Below are 25,182 nucleotides of genomic sequence, written 5' to 3'. Positions count from 1 at the left end.
CTAATGGCATGGCGGATTTCAGGGGCAGATGGGAGGCCCCAGGACTTTCGCGAGAGGCTGAGAACCTCATCTCCAAGGCTTCGGCGGATAGTACGGTCAAGAGGTACAAATCCGTGTGGGACCCGTTGGTGTTTGCGACGGGGTTTTGATCCCTTGGTCGCAGACGTTGTTCACGTCGTGAATTTCCTGGCACAGCTCGCTTCAGACGGGTTAGCGTATCGTTTCATCAACACCTTTAGGTCTGCCATTTCTTCTGGCCATGTACAGATCCAAAGGACCCCTATCGGTGAGCATCCCTTGGTTTGCAGGTTTCTGAGGGGTATTCGTCTTTCGTTACCGCAAGAGCCGCACTATTCCGCTCTTTGGGATGTTAATCAAGTTCTCAACCTGGTTCTGTCTTGGCAACCTAACAGATTTCTCTCCAGGAAAGAACTCTCAGCAAAGCTAGCCATGCTTCTCTGCCTTGTTTTTTGCAGACGGGTCGCGGATGTCCGAGCCCTGGACAATTCTGGGAGCATGTTCACTCCGGAAGGGGTGACCTTCACACTGCTTCAACGTACCAAATGCCATACCAGGGTTATCTCCTACCCAGAGTTCCCTGACTCTCTGAAACTGTGCATTGCTAGATGTCTCAAAGCCTATGAGGAAATGACGAAAGAATTCCGTCCACCAGGAGAGCGTCAACTTCTTATTGCGCTCCGGAAGCCCTTTAAAGCGGTTTCCTCCCCCACCATCGCTAGATGGGTCCGTTGGGTGATGCAAGAAGCGGGCATTAGCCTTTGTCCCTTTGGAGCACATTCAGTGCGGTGGGCTATGGCCTCGAAAGCGTTTGGCTTGGGTGCCCGGTTGGAGGATATCCTCAATGCGGCAAATTGGATTCTACCTTTAAGAGGTTTTATTTTAAACCAGTGCTCAATATGGCTCAGCTGGTTGTGGGCAAGCTTTGAACAAGCATAATCCTCGCCTCCAGTCCTGGCATAGAATGAAAAATTTCCTAGCTAACGTAACAGAAAGTTTCAATTCTGTTAAGGACTTGAAAGCGAGGATTATCCTGCCCTATGCTCCTGTAGGAGGCCCCTCCCCATATTGCAGTAAGTACTTAACTTTGAGTTGAGTGTTATAGTTCTGCTGTCTTTTACGTGACTGCTATCTATTTCTTTACAGGTTTTAGTTGTGGTTTCTTTGGGTCATGTGTTCCCTGTTGTTTCAGGTTCTGATTCCCAGAAACAAGATGTCTGACGTGCCCAGGATGGCTGATGTCGTGCTCAGAAAGAGGTAGAGGGGACACTGACAGAGGACTTTTTTGGGCTCAATAGCCCCTGATTGGACATTGGTGCTCCTTCCTGATTGGTTGTTGCCATGTTTCTTACTACTGTTTTCCGATGTTCCATGGGAAACGTAGTTTTGTTTACTTGTTCGCTGCGGTGAGAATAAAGTGGAGAAAGAAGGCATAATCCTCGCCTCAAAGTCCTTAATAGAATTGAAACTTTCCGTTACCTTAGCTAGGAAATTTTTCATTTCCTGCCAGTTAATGCTGTATAACATATTGTTAGCTAAATAGAATCCCTGTGCTTGAATCAAAGCCAACGCAGAACAGAATTTGATCCAACCAACACTTATTTATCTCTCCTCCTGTGGTACTTTTTAAATGTTGGAATATCCGTCTGCCAAACCCTAAATTGGGACCATCATTTTGAAAGCCTGGTCTATTGTGGTTCTTAGAAATAAGAAGTATTTAGGCCCAATTTTATGAAATGAGTAATTTAATTTCTTATAGCCACTCTCCTAAAACTCCGTAAGGTATTCAAAAACAAAGAACTGTTAACTGAAATTTTAATTCCCAGGACAGCGCACTACATGAGGCAATTGATGTTTTCTACCTTGTGCTACAAATATTGTTCTATTATATCTATAAAAGGATTTAACTTGTGCAATATTTTTTACATTTTAGGGTGACAGTGTTCTCACGGTGTTTTTAAGTGAGGAGGATAAACTTGAAGATGATGTGGTATTCTACCTTCTGTTTGCTGGGTCTAATTTAAAACATTTGGCAAGTACCAAGAAGATTGATTCTTTGACATTAAAGACCATAGCGCCTGGTAAGTGTAAAACATTTAGACTGAAGTTTTTCACCTTCAGGTTTTCTCAAACACTTGCCCATTAAATAATGTTTTTCATATCCATACTATTGAAACACTGTATGGATTTCAAACATTACAGTAAGACATTGGTTGACTACCCACCTCAATGAACAAATCATAACCCTTGTCAGGCTGAGCCGTCATAGTCACTAAATAAACCTGAGCTCACAACCCCACTTGACCCCCGGTAGCTATGGCACAGCGCAGGCAGGCTTAACCTAAAGACAATGTGTAAAGTATTTGTGCAATACTAAAACAGAAAGGAAGTGTAGAAATGCAAAGCAATAAAAGTCCCAAAATGAATTCGTAACACAGAGTAAACGTGAATAAACAAAATGGCACCAAAATGACAGAAATCCAAGAGGAGACATAATTTGTAAACGCTTTAAGTGAAACTAGCACTAAGAAGCACCAAGAGCAAATGAACATAAATTATCACGGTAGACCAGAAACTAGGCTCAGTTTGACTCTGACAGTGATGGAGCACGGGTCGAATACACTAACTAGGTATGTTCTGAGCAAAGATTTTACCTTCTGATTCTAGTCCTTTAATTGCCAATCCACCACAGGAGTACACTTCTAAAGCCTCCCACAACCTCAGGGGAGGCACTTAAAGACTCACAGGGTGTCAGGCAGAGGCCAAACAGCAGGGTCAGGTCTAGGTCCAGTTGCCACTGGTCCGTTTGGCAGTTTCAGGGATGGGCCTCTTGTAGCTTGTCATGTCCATGTAGATGTAACAGAAGGTCAGCCTTATGACCCTTGGAGTGCATTTCTTGTTCTGGGTACGAGAGAGCAGGTCCAGGCTTTTGAAGGCTCTTCTGAGGTGACAGGCAACCGGCTCAATCTTCACCTAATATTCCACAGGTCCAGGAATGTTCTGAAGTGGGTGTCTGGAGATGCCACATTTATGCCTGGCACAAGCTAGTGAGTGGGAATGATTCCTCGGCATGCCTTAACCATAGGGGTAAAAGTTCCCTCTTCTAACCCAAACCATTTTGGGCATTTTCAAGAAGGAGAAAGTCTTAAGCCGCACTAACCTTGGGCTATTAGGGCTGGGGTTTTATGTGTTGGGTTTATTATGGTAATCCTAGTATCCTCCCACATCTAACACCAATATCCAGTTTGAAGCAGTTACTTCAGCAGCGAGACAGTGAATAGACAAGAATTGTCTTGCATCCTGCTCTCTCCCTTTGAAGTTTGCCCCAGTTTTTATACATAAACCCCAGAGACAGAGGGATGGTAAGACAAAGATTTTCCAGCAACCAAGCAATGGGTACACAAGAATTGTCCTTCATGCATTCTGTTCTCTTCCTTTGAAGTGCATCCCATGTGTTATATTGCAAATACTAGCAGGTTTGTCCAGTAGGATTTTACAGTATAATGTCAAAAGGATCCTCACAGCCCTCAACCTTCATTTCTATGAGATTCAGGGGTATCATCTCTGCCAATTCAGGTCAGCCTGTTTGCCTCTGGGAAGCATTTTACACCTTTTCACACATATTCAAAAAGCTCATTACTGGCAGGTAGAAGTGGGAGGACAATGGAAATGTGCCTCCAGTGGCTTTCGGCAGGGAAAAGGCAACTTTCTAAAAGCACATTCCCCTTAATATATTTGTTTTTGTTTTAAATCAGACCATTGAATTGAAGGAACTATTAAAAATAGTATAATACTTTTTCAAGATATTTCCTAACCGAAATTAGCAGTATTAAATGTAATAACTTAACCAATGTTTTCCTATGGAACTGCCAACCTTGCTATAGTGAAAATAGCTTTTGGGGGTTTTCACTGTAAGGACATTATTTGTGCGCAATAAGGTCTCGTTAGGGGGTGACCTAAATATTTAAAAGGAAGGTTTTAATCTGTTAAAAGGGGTTATTTTGGCATGTCAAATTTGCAGTTTAAAACTGCAGCATCCAGGCAACAGATAGTAGGCCTGCAATCATGTGTGCACTGTAATTTTAGTGGATGGCAAAATGGATGCTGTAGTTCACTAGGGACATTTAATTTAGAGGCTCTAGATATACTTTGTTCCATATACTAAGGGTTTATAGGTATATTAAACATGCCAATAAAATGTGTACCTATTATGTACCATTATGTTTAAAGGCGAAGCATAGTCACTTTGCCACTGGTTAGCAGATGTGAAGTGGACAGAGTCTACAGCCAGAAAAAACAGTTAAGGTAAAAATCTGGGGAAATACCAGACAACTGACTGTCAGTTCCTACAATTACCACCATTTATTTTTTGATAGATCTATAGCAGAAATTAAAAAAAGTTGTTAAAGATTAGCCTTGTTGAACACCAATATATACTACTCAGTGGATTGCTTAAGTTATTCATATGTGTAGCTCAACTTTGTAAATCCTCAATTCATCTGAGGAAACTATTCTTAGGTACCGTTTCTTAATACTTCTAAACTCTGAATTGGGAAACCTTGTCTTTAGAAGTAACTCTGAATTATATGCTGAGTAGTGGGCTTTTTGGATAAGTGGTTTGCCAAACCACGAGGTATTGGCACACAGATTTTATTTGTAAGAATTAATGGCTGATCTATCTTTAACCTTACTTGGTTTGGCTCTTTGACGTGGTGCCAGAAATGTACACAGGTAGCAAAGCTCAAAATGACATAGGAAAGAGCATTTTTGAATCCTAAATCTCTCTCCCCTCCTCCTTTTTAAACCACATGTAGCAATATTTCTCAAATGTCTGTCTCAAATCCAGACTTCGATTGTACCAAATTTGGGGCCTAGTAGCTAGAAACAATGGAGGTTAGGATGGTGTAAAGGTAAAAGGAGATCTCCAAGCATTTAGATTTTTAGATTTAAGATGAGAATTCCCATAATGCATCTTATGCCTTGAAGATAAAATATTACTGGTATAGTAGTGGAACTCTGGTGACTGTGAAATTTTGGTGTGTTTTCGTTTAGCAATTTTGGTGTTATACGTCAAACTGTTAGAGACCCTGACGGGCTATGTATATATTCAATAAATGCTTGTGATCATCAGGAAATTGAAAAAAAGATCTGTAATATTTCTGAATGGCTGAATTTTTCAAATTTTCACAAATATTTAAAAATAAAGATTACAATGTGATTCATGAAATCCCTCTGAAAATATTCATAGCGCAACCTTTTTATTTCACTCACATTTATTGGCCGACATCAAGGTATTCACTGATCAAAGGGATAACCTTCAATAAAACGTGCTACAGTTGACAAATAATGGCAAACAATTGTGTATTATGTATATTTCATGAGGGGAAAACACTATATATGTTAGACTTGGAGAACACAAGCGGCACAGCAGTAGTTTCATATTATACATAAGAGTGAAAGCCTTGGGCCCTCCCACTTATGTAGATCTTGTCTCAGCTTATCATAAATGATGGGGACAGCTGAAAAAAATAAGAAAAAGGCTGCCCTCAGCCAACATGACCTGGTCAGAACCAAAGAATTACATACACTAACTTGCCTTACCACTGGAACAAGTGCGTAAAGCAAAATCCTTCCTTACCTTTTCAAGAGACTGGGGATTCTTTTATCTACCCTGTTTTGCCCCTGGGTGTGGGGAGAAAAAGATGTACCCATTAACCTATGCAAATCGCAATTCACTCTAGCTTCTCCAGTGCAAAATACTTTTAAGCTTTTTTCACATTTGTTAATTCTCTAAATAATCCGCTTTTGAAAAAGTGTCCCTCATCTGGTCTTTTAGCATCTGTGTGTTCCTGGCAGTCTGCAAGGACACTACGTCTGTCTCCACAAGCTGCTCATCTGTAGCTACTAGTCGTCTCTGGATTTGGGTTGGTGCTTCTTGAAATGTTGGGTAGGCTTCAAATACTTGTTCTAAATTGTAGTTTTCCTCCATCTGTGAAGCATCAAAGCTATTATGGACTAATTCTGACTCTCTAACTCCTTCTTTTGCCTGAGTTGTTTGATGGCTTTTTTTCTGGCTGCTGCCACGTTTAGGTAAGCACATAAGCTGTGGATTCCAGATCAGGGACTGAGCTAATTTTGGCCACAATCGTTCTCAGCTAGCTGGCTCCCTTTATCCCAATCTTGCTTAAGCTTTCTCTTTCTGCTAATGGAAAAAAATCTGTCTTCTCCATTTTCCTTTGGCATTCTCTGTGGCAGTAATTGCTGCTCTCCAGATTGTAAGGCATTCTTGGCAGCTACAGTGGAAATTTCTGAATCCTTATGAGTCCTGCCTTCCATACTAGTTAAGGCCACCAACTGCCGGGCATAAGCCTTACACACTGCTTCTGTTGCCTAATGGCATACTAATGACTTGTGCCCTTTGCTGACGGGGCTGTCTATATTGTCTGGGTGGTCTGCAAGCAAATAGGTTGCCATCCCTATGATCTTTGCTTTCCATCAGGATTTCTTCTGGCAATAAATCGATCCTCAGAGCACACAGATCATTGCTGTCCAGATTTTAGGCAGGGAGTCGCAGCTTGCCTTTCCTTCTTTGAATGCCATTCTATGACCTTGTTTTGGCAGTGCATTTTGCATTGGAATTAAGTTTTCTGATATGGTTTCAGATTTTTACTTTCTCAGCAATTGTCCCTTTCATAATGTAGCTCCTGTATTGGTCACCTTGCTCTTTTTGTACGAGAATCAATATTAGGTCACCTGCAGCGCGAGCAGCCAGAAGGGCAGCAGCTGCAACTTGTTTGAAGATGGGAGGGTAAACAGTGAAACAGTTAGTCTTGGGAAGGAACACAGTAGTGGTCAGTACCAGACTCCTAAATAGAAATTAATTTGATATGTCTATATGTAGGGTTGCTTCCAGCCTTTGCTTACACTTGAACATAAAATCTTCCTTCTGGCAATATTAATTCACCACCCCCAGCTTCCCGTCAAATTCCCCTCTTACTTCTACTTGTTTATTATTGATGCCTAAAATGGTAGTGATGGTTGTATTGCAATCTGTGCCTGCACTGTGTTTATTGGGCATATCCTCTATGGCTTCCAATATCACCACTTGACTCTTCTTTCTTTCTGGTGCCACCCTGAGCTGACTGGCTGCAGCTGTTTCAGACCGCTTCATTTTTAGGCCTCTCCAATTACACTGTACGTGTGCAGTATGTTTAGGAACATATTTTCAGCATAAAGTGGGCTTATAGCCTGCCCATTGCTTACCATTGCTTGACTTTATTATCACTCCCATTTACATGCTTCTTATTCGTCAGCTTGTTTGGGCGTACCTTGTCTTCTTGTATTTGTCCCTCCCCTGGATGCATTTTTTGTGTCTTTCCACTGCTTGTTTTTCCAAGTAATACTTTTTTCCTTATGGTTAAGCATTCCACAAGATTGTATACGTTTTTCAGCTCTTTTCTTTGTGGACCTTTCTTCTTCCACTCGCACTCCCTGTTGCTGTGTCTCCTTCGTGCTTTTTCACTGCTTCACTCCTTGATGCGCTGTCCTTCATGTGTGTCTTCTCCTGGTTGCTTTCTCGCCCGTTTACTTTTCTCCCTCACCTCTGTGCTCCTCATTGATCTCTCCATGTTGTTTGCTTCTCCTCACCTATGCCCTCTGTGCTGGTCTGCTACCTCCTGTGTTGTTTCAGCCACGTCCAGTGTTGCTTCCACTGTCCCCACGTATTTCTTCCCTTCTACACCCACTTAAAAAAATGTTTTTGCACTTTTTTTCTTTTTATTTGCGGATTCAACTTGGATTGTGAAATAAAAAGAACAAAAGCAGCAGCATCACATACACAAGAAGCTTGTAAACAGGATACTATTGCTCTTTTAAATCAATTTTCTGAGAACACACATTGTTCCTAAGCAAATTACAAAACTGTCAAAAAGAAGACTTTAATTTGGTCTATCTCATTGAAAAGGGAACTGAGACAATCCTGATGATGAGCCCAACCAGAACTAGGAGAAAAGTCAGGATGTTCCTGGGAATGGTTGGATACTGTGGAGTGGATACCCAACTTTTCCCTAGTGGCCAAGCCTTTACTGAGGCTGACGCACAAAGATGTGCCTGATTCGCTTCCATGGGACAATGCTTGCTTGAGAGCATTCCTAGAGCTGACAGAAAGTCTGTCCTGCCCATTCACTGAGAATGCTTGATTATAGTAAAATGTTCACATTATTTTGCAGTGAGACAAGAGGTCTGCTCTCTCCATGCTTACTCAGTTACATGTAGACTCTCAAAGACCTGTGGCATATTTTTCAACTACTCTAGAACCTGTTGCCGCAGGACTGCTGGTTGCCTTAAAGCGGTTGAGGCAGATGGTGTCAGTATTGAGAGATGCAAGAGCTTAGTGAAGGGACACCCTCTTACAATGATGGTCCCTTACTCTGTGGAGATGTTACTCACACGTACCAAAAACAATATTTGACAAACAGCAGGTTTACAAAATATGAACAACAAATCCTTGCTTCAGACAATGTGTTACTCAAGCAGTGCCAAACGCTCAAACCAGCTACATTTTTGCCGTTGCCTGAAAGTGAAATTATTGGAGATGAAGTTTTCCATGACTGCCTTGATGTTACAGATTTAGGCACCAAGACCAGACATTAAGATGAACCTCTCAATTACCCAGAGTATGTAATTTTTGTGGATGGCTCTTGTTTAGGAGCGAGGGATCTCTGAGAGCAGCTTACACTGTTTGCACAATTCAGGAGGTGGTAGAAGCCTCCTGGCTTCGAGGTGTTACCTCTGCAAAAGTGGAGGAATTGATTTGCCCTTACAAGAGCATGCAATCTTTGAGCTCAATTAAGAGTGACTATATTTATGGAAAGTCAGTATGGCTTTGGGTGGTCCATGACTTTGGGCAGTTGTGGTCACAGAGGCGATTTAAGTGCTGATTTAGGTTAGCCGAACTGTCGATAACATGTTAACTAAAAATAATGCATTAACATTGAAAGGCCTATTGTCCACATTGAACCGATGTTTTCCACAAGATCTTTCTCTTTGCTTCAGAGGTTGTAACTTTCCAGAAGCCTTTGTTAGCTAGTGAATAGGAATTTGTTTTGTATTAAACAACTTCTAGTGAGGTCTCACTGGGAAGAGAGGAGGCCACAGGAAGTATGACTCATGAGAAGAACTGCAAAATTTGAATGATATATCTTTTCAATGACTAATGTCTATAGACTGTTGTGCAGACATGAGAAAATTGGGAGTTTGCTTATTCCAGGAGGTTACTGAAATCCTATTGGAAAATGCAGAACACAAAGGAAAACATGTTGCCACCTAAAATATTGTGTATATATGAGTATGACTTTCTAAAGCAAATGCAGGGCCTTTTCCTTTGAACTTCTCACTCACGCTGGCTGGGGACACATCTCTGAGTTTCTTATACCTCTCAACATGAGACGTTGTTTAGCCTGTTTCTTTGATGTCTGCAAATTTATAGCTGAGAAGCGAAGATAACTGTGATCCAAACACTGATATTTTACAGATTGGATTATGGAAACGCATTATACTTGGGTCTTCTGGAGTATCTTATAGACAGACTTCAGGTAGTGCAGAATTCGGCTGTCCGTATCCTCCTCAGTCTTCCCCCAAGAAACTATATGTCCCCACATTGGAAGGCACGTCACTGGCTTCCTATTAAACAAAGTTTTTTTTTAAATGCCTGGCCCTTGTGCACAAAGCCCTGCACGCTACTGGAGCCAGCTACCTGAGAGAGAGGATTTGTGACTGTGTCCCCCCTGGAAACGTATTGTCCTCTTCTTATCGAATTCTAAAATCTGCCGGGCCAGAATTGGTGGCAGGTCCTTTTCTTATCCTATGCCACTCTCCTGGCACAAACTCTCTCTGGAGCTGCGCACCGCAATTGAACTTTCCACCTTTAAGAAAAAATTCAAAATGGGGCTCTTTCAACAAGCTTAATTGGATGATCGCTGTTGTTTGTGTCCTTGATAACAGTGACGGGACATACTTTTGAGTAGCTGTGGGCTATAAAAATCACATATCATCGTCATCAATACTTTCCAGCTTCATATGCAAAGGTTTTAGCTTATGCCTTGATTCTCTTATTAGAACTCTTTATTGGGTATCTAAACTAACACCTTATTCTACCTTATTCTTATTTAGTTTGATTATGGAACTTCCTTTATGGAACACACTTGCTGTATCATCACCATATTAACTATAATATTGTATTCTTTCTTATACTTTGATATTGATTATTGGATTATATTCACTTTTAATGCATATACTTGAGAAATTAATACTCATTAAATAAATCCTAAAAAGCTAAGGAATTGAAAATAAAACCCTTTAACTCACTCAAGTCTTTCTCTTTATTGACTGTACTAAAGGCCTTTATTGATTTATTACTATGTATTTAATGAAGATGATGGCTCCTTTTTACTCATTTTTGTTGCTGAACAAAGATCCATATGACAAGTGGGCAATATATGTAATGATTACACCCGAAGATTGAGATATTGAAAACCCTGCTCCGTCAGCTTATTAAAACGCATCATAAAAAGTCTCTGCATTTGGGAAGCTCTGCAGCATCTTTGCATTATTCTGATGAGAGTGCCTCTTTTGTTGTCGCATGCGGCATGCTCCATCATAGTAACTCGAATTTGATTTACTCAGAAGTTTACATGAGTTGAATAATTAAATCCAAAATTATACTATTTGGTTGGACCGAATTACCCCACCGTCATTTGACAGCTCCCTTTAAGGGAAACATTTATGTAGCTCATTTAAATTTACCATGAGCTTATCATGCCAGTGCTTCCAGGCTGTTATGATGCTTCACAATTTTCAGGTCTAGTCATTAGCACCCATTTTTTTTTTATTGCAATATCATTTGCCAAAAGCTGTACAAATCACATGTTTTCTGTAATTAGTCCTAATTTATTTACTTAATATAAGAGTGCTTTCACCCTTAGGGTGTCCTTCTGCTAATAACAACAAAGTTCAGCAAATACAGTTATTGCAAAAGCTAGTTTTTCTGAGATTTGTGGAATATAAATTGTTCACATTGGGTTCAGATGTTCAGTGTTAAGTAGTTCCATTGTTTGATTATTACATTAAAAAGTGCAGCAACCCTGTCCATCTTTTCAAATCTTTGGTTGTGTCAGTAGTTGCACCCAGTAGGACTAAATAGGTTTGACTGGCACATTGGGGATGAATTCCTGTTGTAAAAAGATTGGGCTTTTCCCACTGATTGCTTTGTGACAAATTCAGAGGCTCTTGAAAGGGGACTGATTGGGGAGCCTAGTGAAGCCAAATGAATCTAAATAGGAGTATGACAAGGAAGGCCAAGAAGAGGCAGCGAAGTTGCAACCTGGACTAATTGTAGTCAGTTAAATAAATTGAAAAGAAAGATATAGAGCATTTCAATAATTTAAGTGCAAGACGATAAGCATCTGTACAACTATATCATGGCAAGAAAAATAGAACAATGAAGTTTGCTTACAAATATTTAGTTACGATCCATCTCTTCCAAAACACATATTGTTGATCAAAAATGAAACCCTCGTTGCTGACCATAGTATTAGGAGGATCCTAAGTCAGCAGGCCACCCAGAATCAGATCAGATGACTTGCTACAATGAGAAACTTTGTCTTATTAGCGTTAAGTTTTAGAGAGCTGTTATTCATCCTTTCTCCCAAAGTCATGAGGTAGTTCTAGAAATTGGTTTATGTAAGGCTAGGATTCACTGTACATGTATTCAAATCTCTGTCATCCTCATTGGTTTTATGTGAGAGCCCAAAAGAGAAACTTGGAAATGCAAGTGGTGCGATGAAAAGACAAAATATGTGTCTCTCTAAAGAGCCCGCAGACACTCTACTGAAGACTAATTTAAAATGATCCTAATGTATCCTATTGCTGATGTGTTCCTTGTCAAAGAATTATCCCTTTACCTCAATCTCAGCACTCATGGTAAGCTTTATGTTTTGCTCAAATTTATGTATTTTCTTATTGTGCAAGCTTGTTAAGCCTCCTGCTAGCCCATCAAAGAATGGGATTCTAGTACCTGCCTCCTCCTTGGTCCCGCTTTAACTTGAACACAAATTTAAATTATTCACTGTTTGCTAGAAAGCATGGTTCATCCACCAAGTCTATTTCCTTATACAATGTACATCTTTGTGGGTACAAACTAAAGCAGAATGTTATGTTTTTCTTATAAATTCAGTGGTACTAAAGTTTAACTTCTGATATGGCCAGAGGATATCAACTTAATTCTGCTTTGATGAACAGCTGTGTTGCATGTATTGATAAATAGAAAACGTCTTCTGTTATAATTTGAAGGTAAATATGGACCACCATGCTTGTACAGTGATTCCTCATAATGTTTGAATAAGTGTTCAGTTCATAACTGTTGAGTATGCCCTTAGCCCTTAAAGAATATCTCCTATTTGAAAATATATGATAAAAAAATACACAAGTGACACAAATATTTGTTTAATAAACATTCCCAATTCCTGAGCTTTAATGTATGGCTTCTTCACCCATATTTAACCATTGGGAGGTTACTACAGACCAGTACTCTTTTATTTATTTAAGCCATAAAGCATGTTTATTGTGTTTTTTGTATATTATTATTATTATTATTAATGAGTTTTATAACGCGCCTGGTTACCCTTGGGCATCCCCGCGCTCATCCAGAGAGAGACGCCATAACATGAGGCACCGGTAGTTAGGCAGGAAACAGGTGAGTTTTTAACAGCTTGCGGAAACGCAAGAAACTTGATTCCAGGCGTAGGTACAGTGGAAGGGAGTTCCACAAAATGGCCACATTGATGGAGAATCTTCTGCCCCCAGTTCTTGCCTTCCTTCCTTATAGAAGTAGTTATGTTACTAAACACAAAATGTATTGTATTTTAAACACACAATAAAGGTGTTTTCTTTCTTGACATAATGCTGAATTTTAGTTATTTTTCTTAGTCCTCCTTTTAGCCTCTATTGGCAGTGTTAAGTTGTTTAAGAACACCCAGACGAAGCATGCGAATAACTAGGAATTTAGGATTCCATGAACCAGCGAAGTTCTTGTGCACATTTTGAGTACTTTGCCATACAACATGATCAGAAGATGCATCCAGGTTGAAAGTTTCAGGTCTACGTCATTGTGTCAAACTACAGAAATGGCCAACTCTAATTTGCATGTTGTGGTCATGTGTTGCAGACTATTTGGACAGGCATGTACCCACTACAGGAAGAAGGTGAAATTTTCCCTACATTAGATTTTCCTCTCTAGAAATCCTCATGCTGTAGAAAAGCATATCTGAATTGTGATCTACATCTGGAAGCAAGCAGCAGCAAGGAGATGAGCTGAACTAGGGATAAACAAATCAGAAATAAATTAAACATTTGTAAAATGTTTGAGACCTTTGTGCTGAACATATACTCCTACAAATGAACCAACTTATAAACCTCCTACAACACATTGTGTTTCCTTTATTGTTTTCAGCTTTGCTTTATTATTTATCAAAGCATTTAATGTGCTGGGAGTGGCGTGCAAGAACAGTGGATCATGTTGTGCATGTTTTCAGAAGAGTCACGATCTTACTTAGGAAGAGGACTTCACTGAGGACTACATCATTCCTCCTGACGATTCTGTCTAGACTGTTCAACTTTTGTGCTGCTGATTTTAAGATTCTTCTTCAGTGTGTAACACTTTTGATCACGGATGCCTAACATTTTCTGTGCTCACCAGGGTACATATAACAGGGAGCAATATACCTATTGTGTCAGAAGGATGTGAACCACTCCACAACCAGGAACTCCTAATTCCTTGGCTACAAACTCAAAAACTATTTTCACGATAAACACTAACACTCCAGCATAATTTGCAAAGCCAATCCTAACTGTATAGACCTTATGCTGCAGAAGTAATGCATTTGGATATCAGCCAAGAGTAATTGTTCACATCTATACTAACTTGCAGAATGTGTTTCTTGCTTTGACTCAATCCTTTCAGGATGCCGATTGATAGCTTTGACTGTGTGGCCAATACCTTAGGGTGCCTTGATTCACATAGTCTGTCCAATCTACTGTGGCCACTAACAAAATCTCATATTGGTATTGCTGACTTTGCACTTAGCCTGATCTTCACCATTGAACCATGATGAGCCTCAGAATATGGCGCCATATTCTTGTCCTGGTCCTGTACCAGTGCACTGGCATATGAGGCTCCATATTCGTGTCTTGTTTCTGAAGCAATGCACTTGTGTATGAGGGAACCTGTGTTAAACTCAGGGATGACAAAAACTGCAATGGATTTCCATGAAAACAATGTGTGCCCAAATAAAAACCTGGGTCCTCGACCGTGCAAAATTAACTCAATGGCCGATCATACCTTAGATGTATTTGGGTGAGAACTGCTTTTGTTCTGCTTGGAAGTGCGCCTCACAAGACCCGCGGAGTTGATGCCTGATTGCACTCTGAGGTCAGTGTCTGGGATCCAACCGGGTACCTGCGGTTGCCTGCCTTTTTATGAATATTGGCACGGGGTGCTTTTCGTGAAGACCTTTCTATCTACATGGCTTCAAAACTCATTTATCAGTGCTAAAAAGTGCAAAATTTGAGCACCTGAAAGACGGATTAACAATCTACTCCTCAATCAGAAGTATAAAGGTGATTAAGGACGTGGAGGTGAAAACAACTCCAACAAACGCAATAAAAGCACTCAGACTGGAAATAGGTGACGTCCTTAACAAAACAACAATAGTGTTAAATATATACTTCCACCCACGGGAGAAAATCAATGAAGCCAAACTCTTGGGATCTGAAATAACAAGACTACTCTCAGAAGAATCAACATCTAACTTCCTGTTAACAGGTGATTTCAATTTGCATTAATTGAGGCCCCAAGAAAGGAATGAACTACTGAACGAACAATTCATGGCATGGATCATCCCTAGATCGGAAGAGAGCAACTGGAGAAAACAATCCAGATTAGCTAATAATCTTATAAGGGATTTGGAACACTTGAGTTTTGTTGCACTTAATGGGCGTTTCCCCGGAGATCAACCCCCGGCGGCAACATTTCACAATGCAGCAGTCAGCACATTAATAGATTATACCTGTGCATCCCTACCCCAGATAAGTATTATTGCAGACTTTCAGATTGGTACACATGACCAAAGGGACCATTTACCACAAGAATTCACAATGAACATATTAAGTTCATCACCAATCATGCCAATGGAGGACCCTAGTTCTACATATACAGTGAACTATAGGAGGAAAAAAATGCAAAACAAACCAACCAGAAAAGTTGCTGGCCTTGGCCAAGTCACTTTGGAATGACTTGAAGAACGCAGATACAAACGTGCTAACCTGCTGGGAAGTTTTCACAAAAAAAGTTAGGAGACACATTTAGCAAAGAAACAGCCCTGTTTCTCATCAAGGGAAACAAAAAACGTATCTCCCCTCGATTACCAGACAAGCCACTCAATCACCTGTCCATCAAGCTAAACTTTAACTTGAGGGAGCTCAAGAAAGCTATAAACAGCATGCTACGGAGGCTCCAGCGAACAGACCCAGGCCCCACCGTCCAGAAGGAGCAAACACAAGTAACAAGAAAAAGGTAATCTGGCAGGCAGAAAGGGAAGCGGGAGACAAGCTGTGGGCCAAGCTACTACACAACTCAAAGACTAAGAACAGTGCAAGATTCTGGCATACAATAAATAGCTTACAGAACCCAAATTTACAGAGTTAATTCACGTTTAACGGAAGAAGCCTGGGCAACCTACCTCTTGCAACACTTCAATATAGAACCTGAAGGGTTTGCGATTGGGAATTCTAAACCTAGGTGCATTCCCGGGGGTACATTGCCTGATCAAACGAAATCACAAGCAAGCGCTTTTTTCTCATTTTCAACCAAAAGGATCAAGAACAGGATAGCGAAAGGCAAGCAGGAGTGCGCTCCATGCTCCAACGGGATCCCACCCATCTTGTTTAAAAAAGACCCGGACTATTGGGCAGCTCTATTATTACTACTGTTTGAACAGATCGTGGGAGCAGAAAGCATGCCGGCTTCTTGGTGGGGGTCAATTATATTCTCAATATACAAAAGATTCAACCAGAACGAAGCAAAAAGCTACAGGGTGGTAGCATAATAGATAATGATGCCAACTACTATGCCGGCCTTCTCCTGGATGATCTTATAAACTGGGCAACTGAAACATCTGTCTTCCCTATCAACCAGACGGGTTTCTGCAAGGGCATGGGAACTACAACTAACATAATAGAACTAATAGACACTGTTAAAGGTGCAAATTTACCACTCACCGACTAATCATTGGTGTCGATTATATAGACAGGAAAAAGCTTGGGGCTAAACTCAATAAAAGAAACATACCACCTGCTCTCTTAAACCAGCTGATCCTCTTATATACTGACACCTGGGTTCAAGTGAAGCTTGGAGTTGGCGACTGCATGTCCAGAAAAATACAAACTACAAAGGGCCTGCAACAAGGGTGCGTGTTTGCCCCGACTCGGTTCAATCATTTTATGGCAGATTTATCCACAGAGCTGGGTAACTGCAAATCACATGTCCCAAGGATCGGCGGGCTCTCACGTTCCAATTTACTGTGTGCTGAGAACCTTTAGATCAGCCAAACTCCGATCGGACTCCAACATCTATTAGACCTCACTGAAAGTTGCTCTGCTGATAACAAAAGCACATAAAGACGTCATCAGGAGAAGAGTAAACTCAATTGCAGTGGAACTAAAAACCATCGAACACAAAACTGCTGGCCCGAGCCTCAAGCCACTGCTCCAGACTTCTAGCAAAACCCATTCTAACCATCACTTACAGGAGCGCGTGTCTGAGGGAAAGGGATTCAGGCAGGGGCGGCTCCTCCATTAGGGCGGAGGGGCGCCACCCCACTGCTTTCTCGTAGTGCGAAAGCAAAAGGCAGGGGTATGCCTGATTGGGGGCGGGCGGAAGGATATGCCTGGTCGGGTGCGGGTCGGGGAGGAGTGGCTTGCACCACTCTGAGTACCCTGACTGTTTGGTCGGCCCAGTGGCAGACCAAAGCAGTCATACACACTTGACATTTTCTCTATGTAGACTGCATGCAGCCTGCATAGAGAAAATGACCTCCCTACAGGTGCCCGGCTTGACGCAGTCCGGTACTCCGCAACAATCCAAATCTGCCATTGCAGCGTTGTGATTGGCTTACAGAAGGGGAGGGAGCATGCTTGTTCCTGTTCAGGAGCAGGAAAACGCGGACCCGGCCCAGGAGCAGAGGCTGCGCGGGACCGGTCAGGTAAGTTTTATTTTTATGTTCCCCCTCCTACCCGCGAGAATTGTGAGCCGCGACTGGACGCAGGCACATGGGGCAGTATAGTCATAAGAACAATAAGAATGATATTCAATCTCCCTTAATATGCCTCGCCTGCCCAAATCCGGAATTCGGGCTGCAGATACAAGAAATCGATGGAAGGAAATTCAGTCAAAAAAGGAAAGTGAAGGCATGACCTATTTGTCAGCTTCAATAGATCGCTTGGGCCTAGGAGAAATTTGGGAGGCCTCAGGGACGCATAATAGCTTCAAACATCTTGTAAACGAGGCATTGAAAAGGGTGTCCATGGTAGAAGACAAGACAGTGCTCAAAGAGAGGGCCCATGGATGCTACGTCATGCAGAGCTACATCAATCCCTCCCCCAACCTTAGTTAAGTCTTGGATTTACGAAGGCAACCAGGAAAACTTTCTTAATTTCCGAATAGGCATTCTTCTAACTCTGCTGCACCTTCCTCCCTGGAAACGAATACAGACTTGGACCATCTGCCGCCTATGAGGGAAAGCAGAAGAGAATGTTCTCCACCTACTGTGCGTTTGTGGAAAGCTGCAACCTGAACTAGGACTGCTATTAAAACCCATCTTCAAGATCAAGGGGATAAGGTCTTGTAGGCAAGCAGTGAAAGCATGTTTTGGAGGTGGAGATGTCCAGTTGATCTGCCGCTTTGTACGATTCGTGGAGACAGTGGGGAAACAAAATTCTAAAATGCAGCAACTAACAATGCGTGCATAACCCTTTCTGCTAAATTCACCTATTGCACAGTGGAATAATTGCCCTTCCTTACCACACAGCCCCCTTTAGCCTGCTGTTCTCATACATATGCTCCAATTTCCCACTTTGAACATCGGAACCTTTTGGTTTGGGAGCCTATGACTATATGCATTGCGGCCGCCAGCAAAACCTCACCTTGGATGCCTGGAGAACAATCTTGCATGTTGCAGGCACTGCTCCTTTTTTACTTTGATGATCACTGAGTTTACCATTATCGAGCTTTAAATAAATAGCAATTTAAAATACAAAACCTTTTTTAACAAATCATTATACCGGGTGCAACTCCAGTATAACTGCTCTGTATTTTTATATATATTTTTTTCTTTTTTTATTGCAATGGGTTTAAGTAATCCCGCAAATAAAGTTATTACTTACTTATCACTTTATAGTGGAGATACTTCCTTATGATCATCTTGGCTTGACTGAAAGGCTGTCTTGCACAGACAACTATAACCGTTTCACAGATTTTTTGAGTAAACTTGACAAGAGTACCTTTGTTCATAATTATGGTCCTGGAACTCATCCTAATTGGCTATATGTTGATGTGCTGTCCTACCCTGAGGACTGGTGCATCCGCTCCCCTGCCACAGTCCTTATCCTAAAACAGTATGCATGTTTTCATATAAACTCTACATAGACTGATGTCCTCAGTAAAAGAATCAAATCATTCATTTGGGTATTGCCTAGTGTTATTTTTATGGATTATTTGGGCAGAGCTAGTTGACGACCAATAAATTGCCCTTTCTCTAGAGGAGATATTATTGCAAGATATTATTTTTTACACCCAGAGCAATTGAACACCCTTGAAATGGTGCATTGACAGACAGTGACAATAGAATCCATAAAGCTTTACTGTTGTGAAACTCAACATGATGGGTCTGTGGCTACTCCTTGCATACTAAGTAGAAATTGAATAACATATAACTTGATTCTGTATTCATTGTGCCTATCGGCTCATTGTTGAATGGAGCGCACTGGAAGAAAACCTGTTAAAAGGATTTTACTTAGTCCTTTAATGCACAGGCCTTCATCACCACTCTGTTAAGGTTTGGTTGATGCTACCAGAGAAGAACTCCAGACACATACTATAGGATTAGAGAAAGACATGCTCTGCCTCTCATCTTGTAATCAAGTTATTTTTTGGTCAAAGTTGCTGCTCATTCTGCATAGTAAAAAAATTGTCTTAACTCACTGACACCAAATATATAATTTAACTTGTATATTTTTTTTTATCTATTAGCTATACAGTATACATAAACATATATTAACTTTTATAGATTTATTCAGGGACAGGTCATTCAATGTAAAAAAAGAAAAAAATCCTAAATTCGGATTGTCACTGATCATATCCATAAAAGGAATTTTCTTAACATTTTGAAATAGTCACCCCTGCAACATGTTTAAAACGATTCAAGGTTCAGCACTCTTGTCGCAAAGATGTCAAAATGAACATGGTTATGGTAAACATAATTGACATAGAATAGCATTGCATGATTGACAATTAGACATTCACAAAATAAATGCTTTTTGGTTTCCACTTTGCTATGGCATACTCCATCTACGTTATTGCTCCTCCTTTTTCATCAAGCTGGGTTGGATCCAGTGTGCTGATTTGCTGCCATACAGTGAATCTTTGGAATTAGGTTTAGGGATTTATAAAGGGCATGGCTACCTGCACGCATTCCAGCACTGAACAAGGAGAGCAGAATCATTTGGGAAATGTAAGGGAACAGACACATTTTGAGTTGAAAAACCCCAAAAACTGCTCATTTTCGATTAGCCGTAATTCTGGATCTATACTGTTCCAAATTTTGGGGGCGAGGTGTGAAAAGGAACTTCCACCCCATCTTGCTCTCTTGACTTTTGTTGTATTCATCGAAAAATTTGCTCCTGACCTAAGGCATCTACGGGGGGAATAATGAGAAATCAAGGTTCGTAACCTAATGAGGCCTCTCCCATGCATGGCTCGGTGACCCAGGCAGAGGGCCTTGAATTTAATCCTGGCCTGAACTGGCAGGCAATGTAGCTCCCTCAAGGATGATATAACTGACTGGTGTCTGGGGCTCTTGAAGCAGTCTAGCTGCTGCATTCTGCACCACCTGCAACCTATCTGTGACATATTTGGGGGAGCCAAGGTATAGAGAGTTTCCAAAGTCAAGTCTCGAGACTACCAAGGCTTGTACCACCGTCGTCCTTGATTTCTCTGGGAGTAGGCTCAGGATTTTTCTATTCATCCGAAGGATGCCAAAACAGGTCCCTGACCATTTTTTGGCTTGCGTTTCCATGGTTAAGTTCTGGTCCAGTCACATCCCCAGATTTTTATGAAGGTTTTCGGGGTCGGTGGTGGTCCCCAGTTCTCTGGCCAATTAGTCTCAGTGCGGGAGCCTGGACCGTTACCTAAAATCATGAGCTCAGTTTTGTCCCAGTTAAGCTTGAGACTGCAGTTGGCCATCCAGGTTCCTATTTTTTTCAGGCAGGGGATTAGTTGCCAGTGGTTGGAGTTGGGGGTTTCTGCCAACGAGACCACCAGTTGGGTATCATCGGCATATGATACAATGGATAGTCCGAACTCCTGCACTATATGAGCTAGTGGGCTCAAGTAAATGTTAAAAAGGATGGGGCTCAGGGATGATCCCTGAGGCACTCCCCACGGGGCCGATAATGTATCTGACAGGATACCTGCTTCCATGCATTGAAAGGATCTGTTACTTAGAAACGAGGCCACCCATTGGTTGGCCGTGCCTCTAATCCCAATGCCTTTGAGCCTGTGAATAAGAATCTCGTGGTCTACCGTGTCGAAGGCCGCACTAGGTCTAATAGCAGAATAGCGGCGGCTCTTCCTTGAGTATGAATTTAAATTTTTCGGTGATTACGAGTAGGGCTGACTCAGTGCTGTGTTTGGGGGGAACCCCATCTGGGTCTGGTGTAGAATACCATTATCTTCCAGGAATTGCGTGATATCGCTGTTCACATGTTTCTCCGCAATTTTTCCCAAAAAGGGCGGCAGTGAGATGGGACGATAATTTCCCATGGTAGCAGAGTCTAGTTGTTTGTTTTTGTTGTTTTTTCGCAAAGGCTTAACAATGGCATGCTTCCATTCTTTGGGTACTAAGCTGTTCTCAAGGGACAGGGAGATGAGACTAGTAAGTTTGGCCAGGATGAAGTCACCCCCTTGAGCAAGGATATGAGGTGGGGTGGGATATATTGGAGACCCTGATTTGATGTTCCTTAGAAGTGAACCGGCCTGTTCTTTGCTCAGCTTAGGAAAGGTAAGCAGACCCGGGAAGAGGGAAGTCCTGAACTGCTCTGAGCCAGAAGGAAATTCCGGAGAGTCTGTAGGGTCTTTTGTTGCTTCAAAGGTCTTTTCTAAGTGAAGGGAGCTGTAAATGTTTTCCACCTTATTCTTGAAAAAGGTAGCTAAATTGTTGCATCTCTCTTTTGACGGTTGGGGGATGTGAGTGCCCGATTCAATTATTGTAAGAGATTTTACAATCCTCTTTTTTTTCTTTTTTTTGGGCCACAGCGAATAGATTTTACAATCTTTAACCGCTCTTTCGAAGAATTGGAGGACTTCTCGATCCTTTCTTCAAATAAGGCTGCTTGTGCCTTAGTAATGTCCCAGCGATATTGCTGGATAGCTGCTTTATATGCTGATTTGAGATCAGGTGCATACGTTTTCCTCCAGCTCCTCTCAAGCTTTTTGCAGTGATTCTTTTGGGCAACCAGTTGTGGGCTGAACCAAGTAGATCTATTAAGATTTCTTAGCGTTATCGGACCGAGCTTCTTAAAGTTCTTATCCACAGATCCGGTAATCCAGTCTGTCAAAGAAGCCTAGAAACCACTTGTATTAAATAATATGGTTGCAAGTATTTATGTATTGCACATTTGTTGATTAAACCATTTAGAGACTCTGATCATGAATCAAAGGATATTTACTGGAGCAGCTTAATCAGCTGTGGTTGCTCAGAGAAATAGGATAATACTCCTCATCTGTGAGGGTTTTCTGGAGTCCATTGCACAGTATTGTAGCCTAGTCTAGGAACTCCCGTTTCCTCTAATTTGTACATTTTAGAAGAAGATATTTTTAGCAAGGCTCTATTCCTTTGGTACTTGTAGTATGACAACATGTACTTTTTGATTGTCTTGGACAGATATTTCAGAGCACGAAAAAATATTCTTTTGTGTCAGACCTATCTGAAAAGTCATTCTATCCTTAAAAGGCCACTTGGGTAAATATCAACAGAGGTTAATGATTTACCGAGTCCACTGCCAGTCTTAACAGATGCAGTTCAATTCCTATGCAGTGTGTAAATCGGGGTGCATGGGAGCTCTTCATTTAAGCTATCACAGGAGTCTTAACTGGACATTTTCCTGTGTGCCCCTTTCTGTTGCTTACTTGATTTTCAGACTTTAGAATTGAATGTGAATAATATGATGATCCTGAAAATGGGGGATTGCTAACTGCACCAGCATGAGCTTTCAGCAACACTTCTTTATCTCACAAAGCATACAAATTATTCATATTGTTTTTTGATGTAATGGACATTCACTGGGCAATGACTGAAGAGTTTTGTTGTAAACGCACAGGATGACATTCTTTGTCAGGCACATTTACAGTCGGTCTTGCCTATTCGATTGTTGCCAACTTTACAGAGTTGTTAGCCTAAAATGGACCATGCTTTCATGATCTATACCAAGCATGTTAATATTTCCATTAGATTCAAGTACATCTTGCTTGGATAGTTTGGAAACTGGGCGTAAGTCCATTTCTCTAGGATCAGAGATGGGCAGTTCACACATTGTACCATCTGCCCTGTCATATAACTTTGTGGAAGTGCCCCAATTTATGTTATACTGTGTAGAAGTAAAGCAGTATTCATATTAAATCGCACCGGGGAGGTTGAAGGATGCAGAAACGGGAGACTCTCCTCAGTAAGACTATGAAAGGATGATTGAAAAATTCCTAGAGCAATAATTATCCACATTTGTAAAGTGCGAACAATCACCCGTAAGGGTCTCTAGGCACTGGGGACCGTCGGGAAGATTAAGCAAGCTATTGCCCAGAGTCAAGAGATAATGAATGTTCATCTAGTAAGATTGGAAACAATATTTTGGTTATATAGGAATTTTTAAAACCTGGGTCAGTTGTGTCAACAGAAGATTAGCGGTCCTGTGTTCAGCTTTCCATAATGGTGCATTACTATCAAAGTAGATCTTTTCCAAAATAAAAGATCTCCAAAGTATGCCAGAATGGTTTCTCTCCTGTGATCGGACCCCAATGTCATTTACACTGGATTTGGTAGATTAAGCCTAGTGCCACCTACTGATTAAGTTTAGATTATTTCAATTCTTACATTTCCTCACCACCCAACTAGAGATTAAACGAAAGCTTCAAAACCATCTCTTGCTCTTCTTGAAAAAATATCATTAGTGTGATGAGAATTTGCTGCAATTGTATGGCAGAAATACAGGATTGGATCGTGTCCAGGGTATGTTTAAACCAACACTGTGGCTGTTTGCTGTTCGCATACCAATGTAAGGCTATGTATTACAGCAGTGTCCGGCCCCAATGGTTAATTGTCAGGTTGAAGTAAGGTTGAAAAGCAGAGGATTTCCATATTTGATAGGTAGGGGATTTTCTTTGGACAAGTTCATCTTCCATGAAACATTGTATTACTGGTTGTGCCATCCTCATTAGGCTGGTTTCATTGAGTATGACCAGGTCTGGATGATGTACAGGCAGTGGTTGAGGCACTGTATATCTGAAGCCCTGGGGACTTTTAAGCACACGTTGTGTATCATCGGCATATTTGTGAATATTGATGCGGTTATCTGTGAGTAGATTACTAATCTGTTCATGTGGAGGTTGAATATGATAGGGGACTGTGTGCATCCCTGGGGGACTCCACACGTGAAAGGAATCTTTTGGGGCCTGGTGTGACCATGTTAACAAACTGATGTCTTTTGGAAAGGTCTGAGGAGAACCAGTAAAGGACATTGCCTGTGAATCCCATTCGAGAATCTAGGCTGTGTAGGAGGGTGAGGATGGTCGCCTATCTCGAAAGTAGCTGAGATCTTGCACTAACATGAGACATGGATTAATTTAATTTGTGCTCAGGAGTGCATCATCTGTGGCATGTAAGATAGTGGTCTTTGTGGTTCAGCGTGATCTGAAGTCTGTCTGATAGTCATGCAGGAGATGGTTAGCATTAATTTGATCGTGGAGTTGATGAGGGCACCATTAGAGGATTGTAGAGGAGTCAGCTCGATAAGGGTATATGGTGGACTGTATTAGACAGAACATGTTTTTTGGTGCAGCAATCATTTTACGTGGTGTATCTTGAATTATAGATTAATTTGTGTTATTTATATATTTGCTGTGTATTACAGTTCTATTTCGGTTGTAGTTTTATTTTTAACAGCTTGTTCTTGGATCTGTATTTAAGAACTTTATGTGTAATAACGTGTGCTTAAGAAGGGGAAGTAGATGCGCAGTTCCACCGAAACGCCCTGCAGACAGTCTACTATTTTCATGATTTATTTTGAAAGAGAAAAAGATATGTACAAATAGACATAATGAATTTTATGGGGATGGGGGAGTTAATATTTGTACTATAATTGTGATTCTGAGGTTTGTTTTAATAAAAACATTGTAAATGTTGTAATTTTTGCTTTAATACATGTTATATTTATATATCCACCACCAAATTTTCATTTTAAATGCACAGTGTAAGAGGAATATTTTGTTAAGATTGTTTTTTAATCATTTTGGGTCCACTTCTCCCAAGAGGAATTATATTGGTTGATTGGTACCTTGTCCTCTTTGAAGTAGAGGGTTACTCTCCCTTTATTCGGACTGGGAGTTGTCGAGGTCATCAGGTTCTAGTGGTCTTTATGGGCATGCTACTTGGCCACTATATAAATGTGTAAGAGGGCATTATCTCATGAGTTATTTGCTCTTGTACTGCCAGTCTTCTGTTTTTATAAACATTGATGACTAAATTACGCAACACATTCCTAGTCAACTTACATACTATATCCTGT

The 25,182-nt window shown here is 41.1% G+C and overlaps 1 protein-coding gene across 12 annotated transcripts in view; it reads left to right on the top strand.

The window, feature by feature from the left end:
- Positions 1 to 25,182, top strand: part of AKAP13 (A-kinase anchoring protein 13) — a 1,236,163-nt gene that overhangs the window by 270,627 nt on the left and 940,354 nt on the right. For all 12 annotated transcript variants that reach the window (XM_085644487.1, XM_085644486.1, XM_085644483.1 and 9 more), the window contains exon 4: positions 1,952 to 2,099. In XM_085644487.1, the coding sequence (XP_085500613.1) occupies positions 1,952 to 2,099 (148 nt within the window). The remainder of the gene's footprint in view (positions 1 to 1,951; positions 2,100 to 25,182) is intronic.

Source organism: Triturus cristatus, chromosome 3_1 (assembly GCF_964204655.1).
Source record: "Triturus cristatus chromosome 3_1, aTriCri1.1, whole genome shotgun sequence".
In the NCBI taxonomy this organism is placed as follows: domain Eukaryota; kingdom Metazoa; phylum Chordata; class Amphibia; order Caudata; family Salamandridae; genus Triturus; species Triturus cristatus.
The sequence above is the reverse complement of the archived record's forward strand: the minus strand, read 5'-3'. Positions and strand labels throughout refer to the sequence as shown.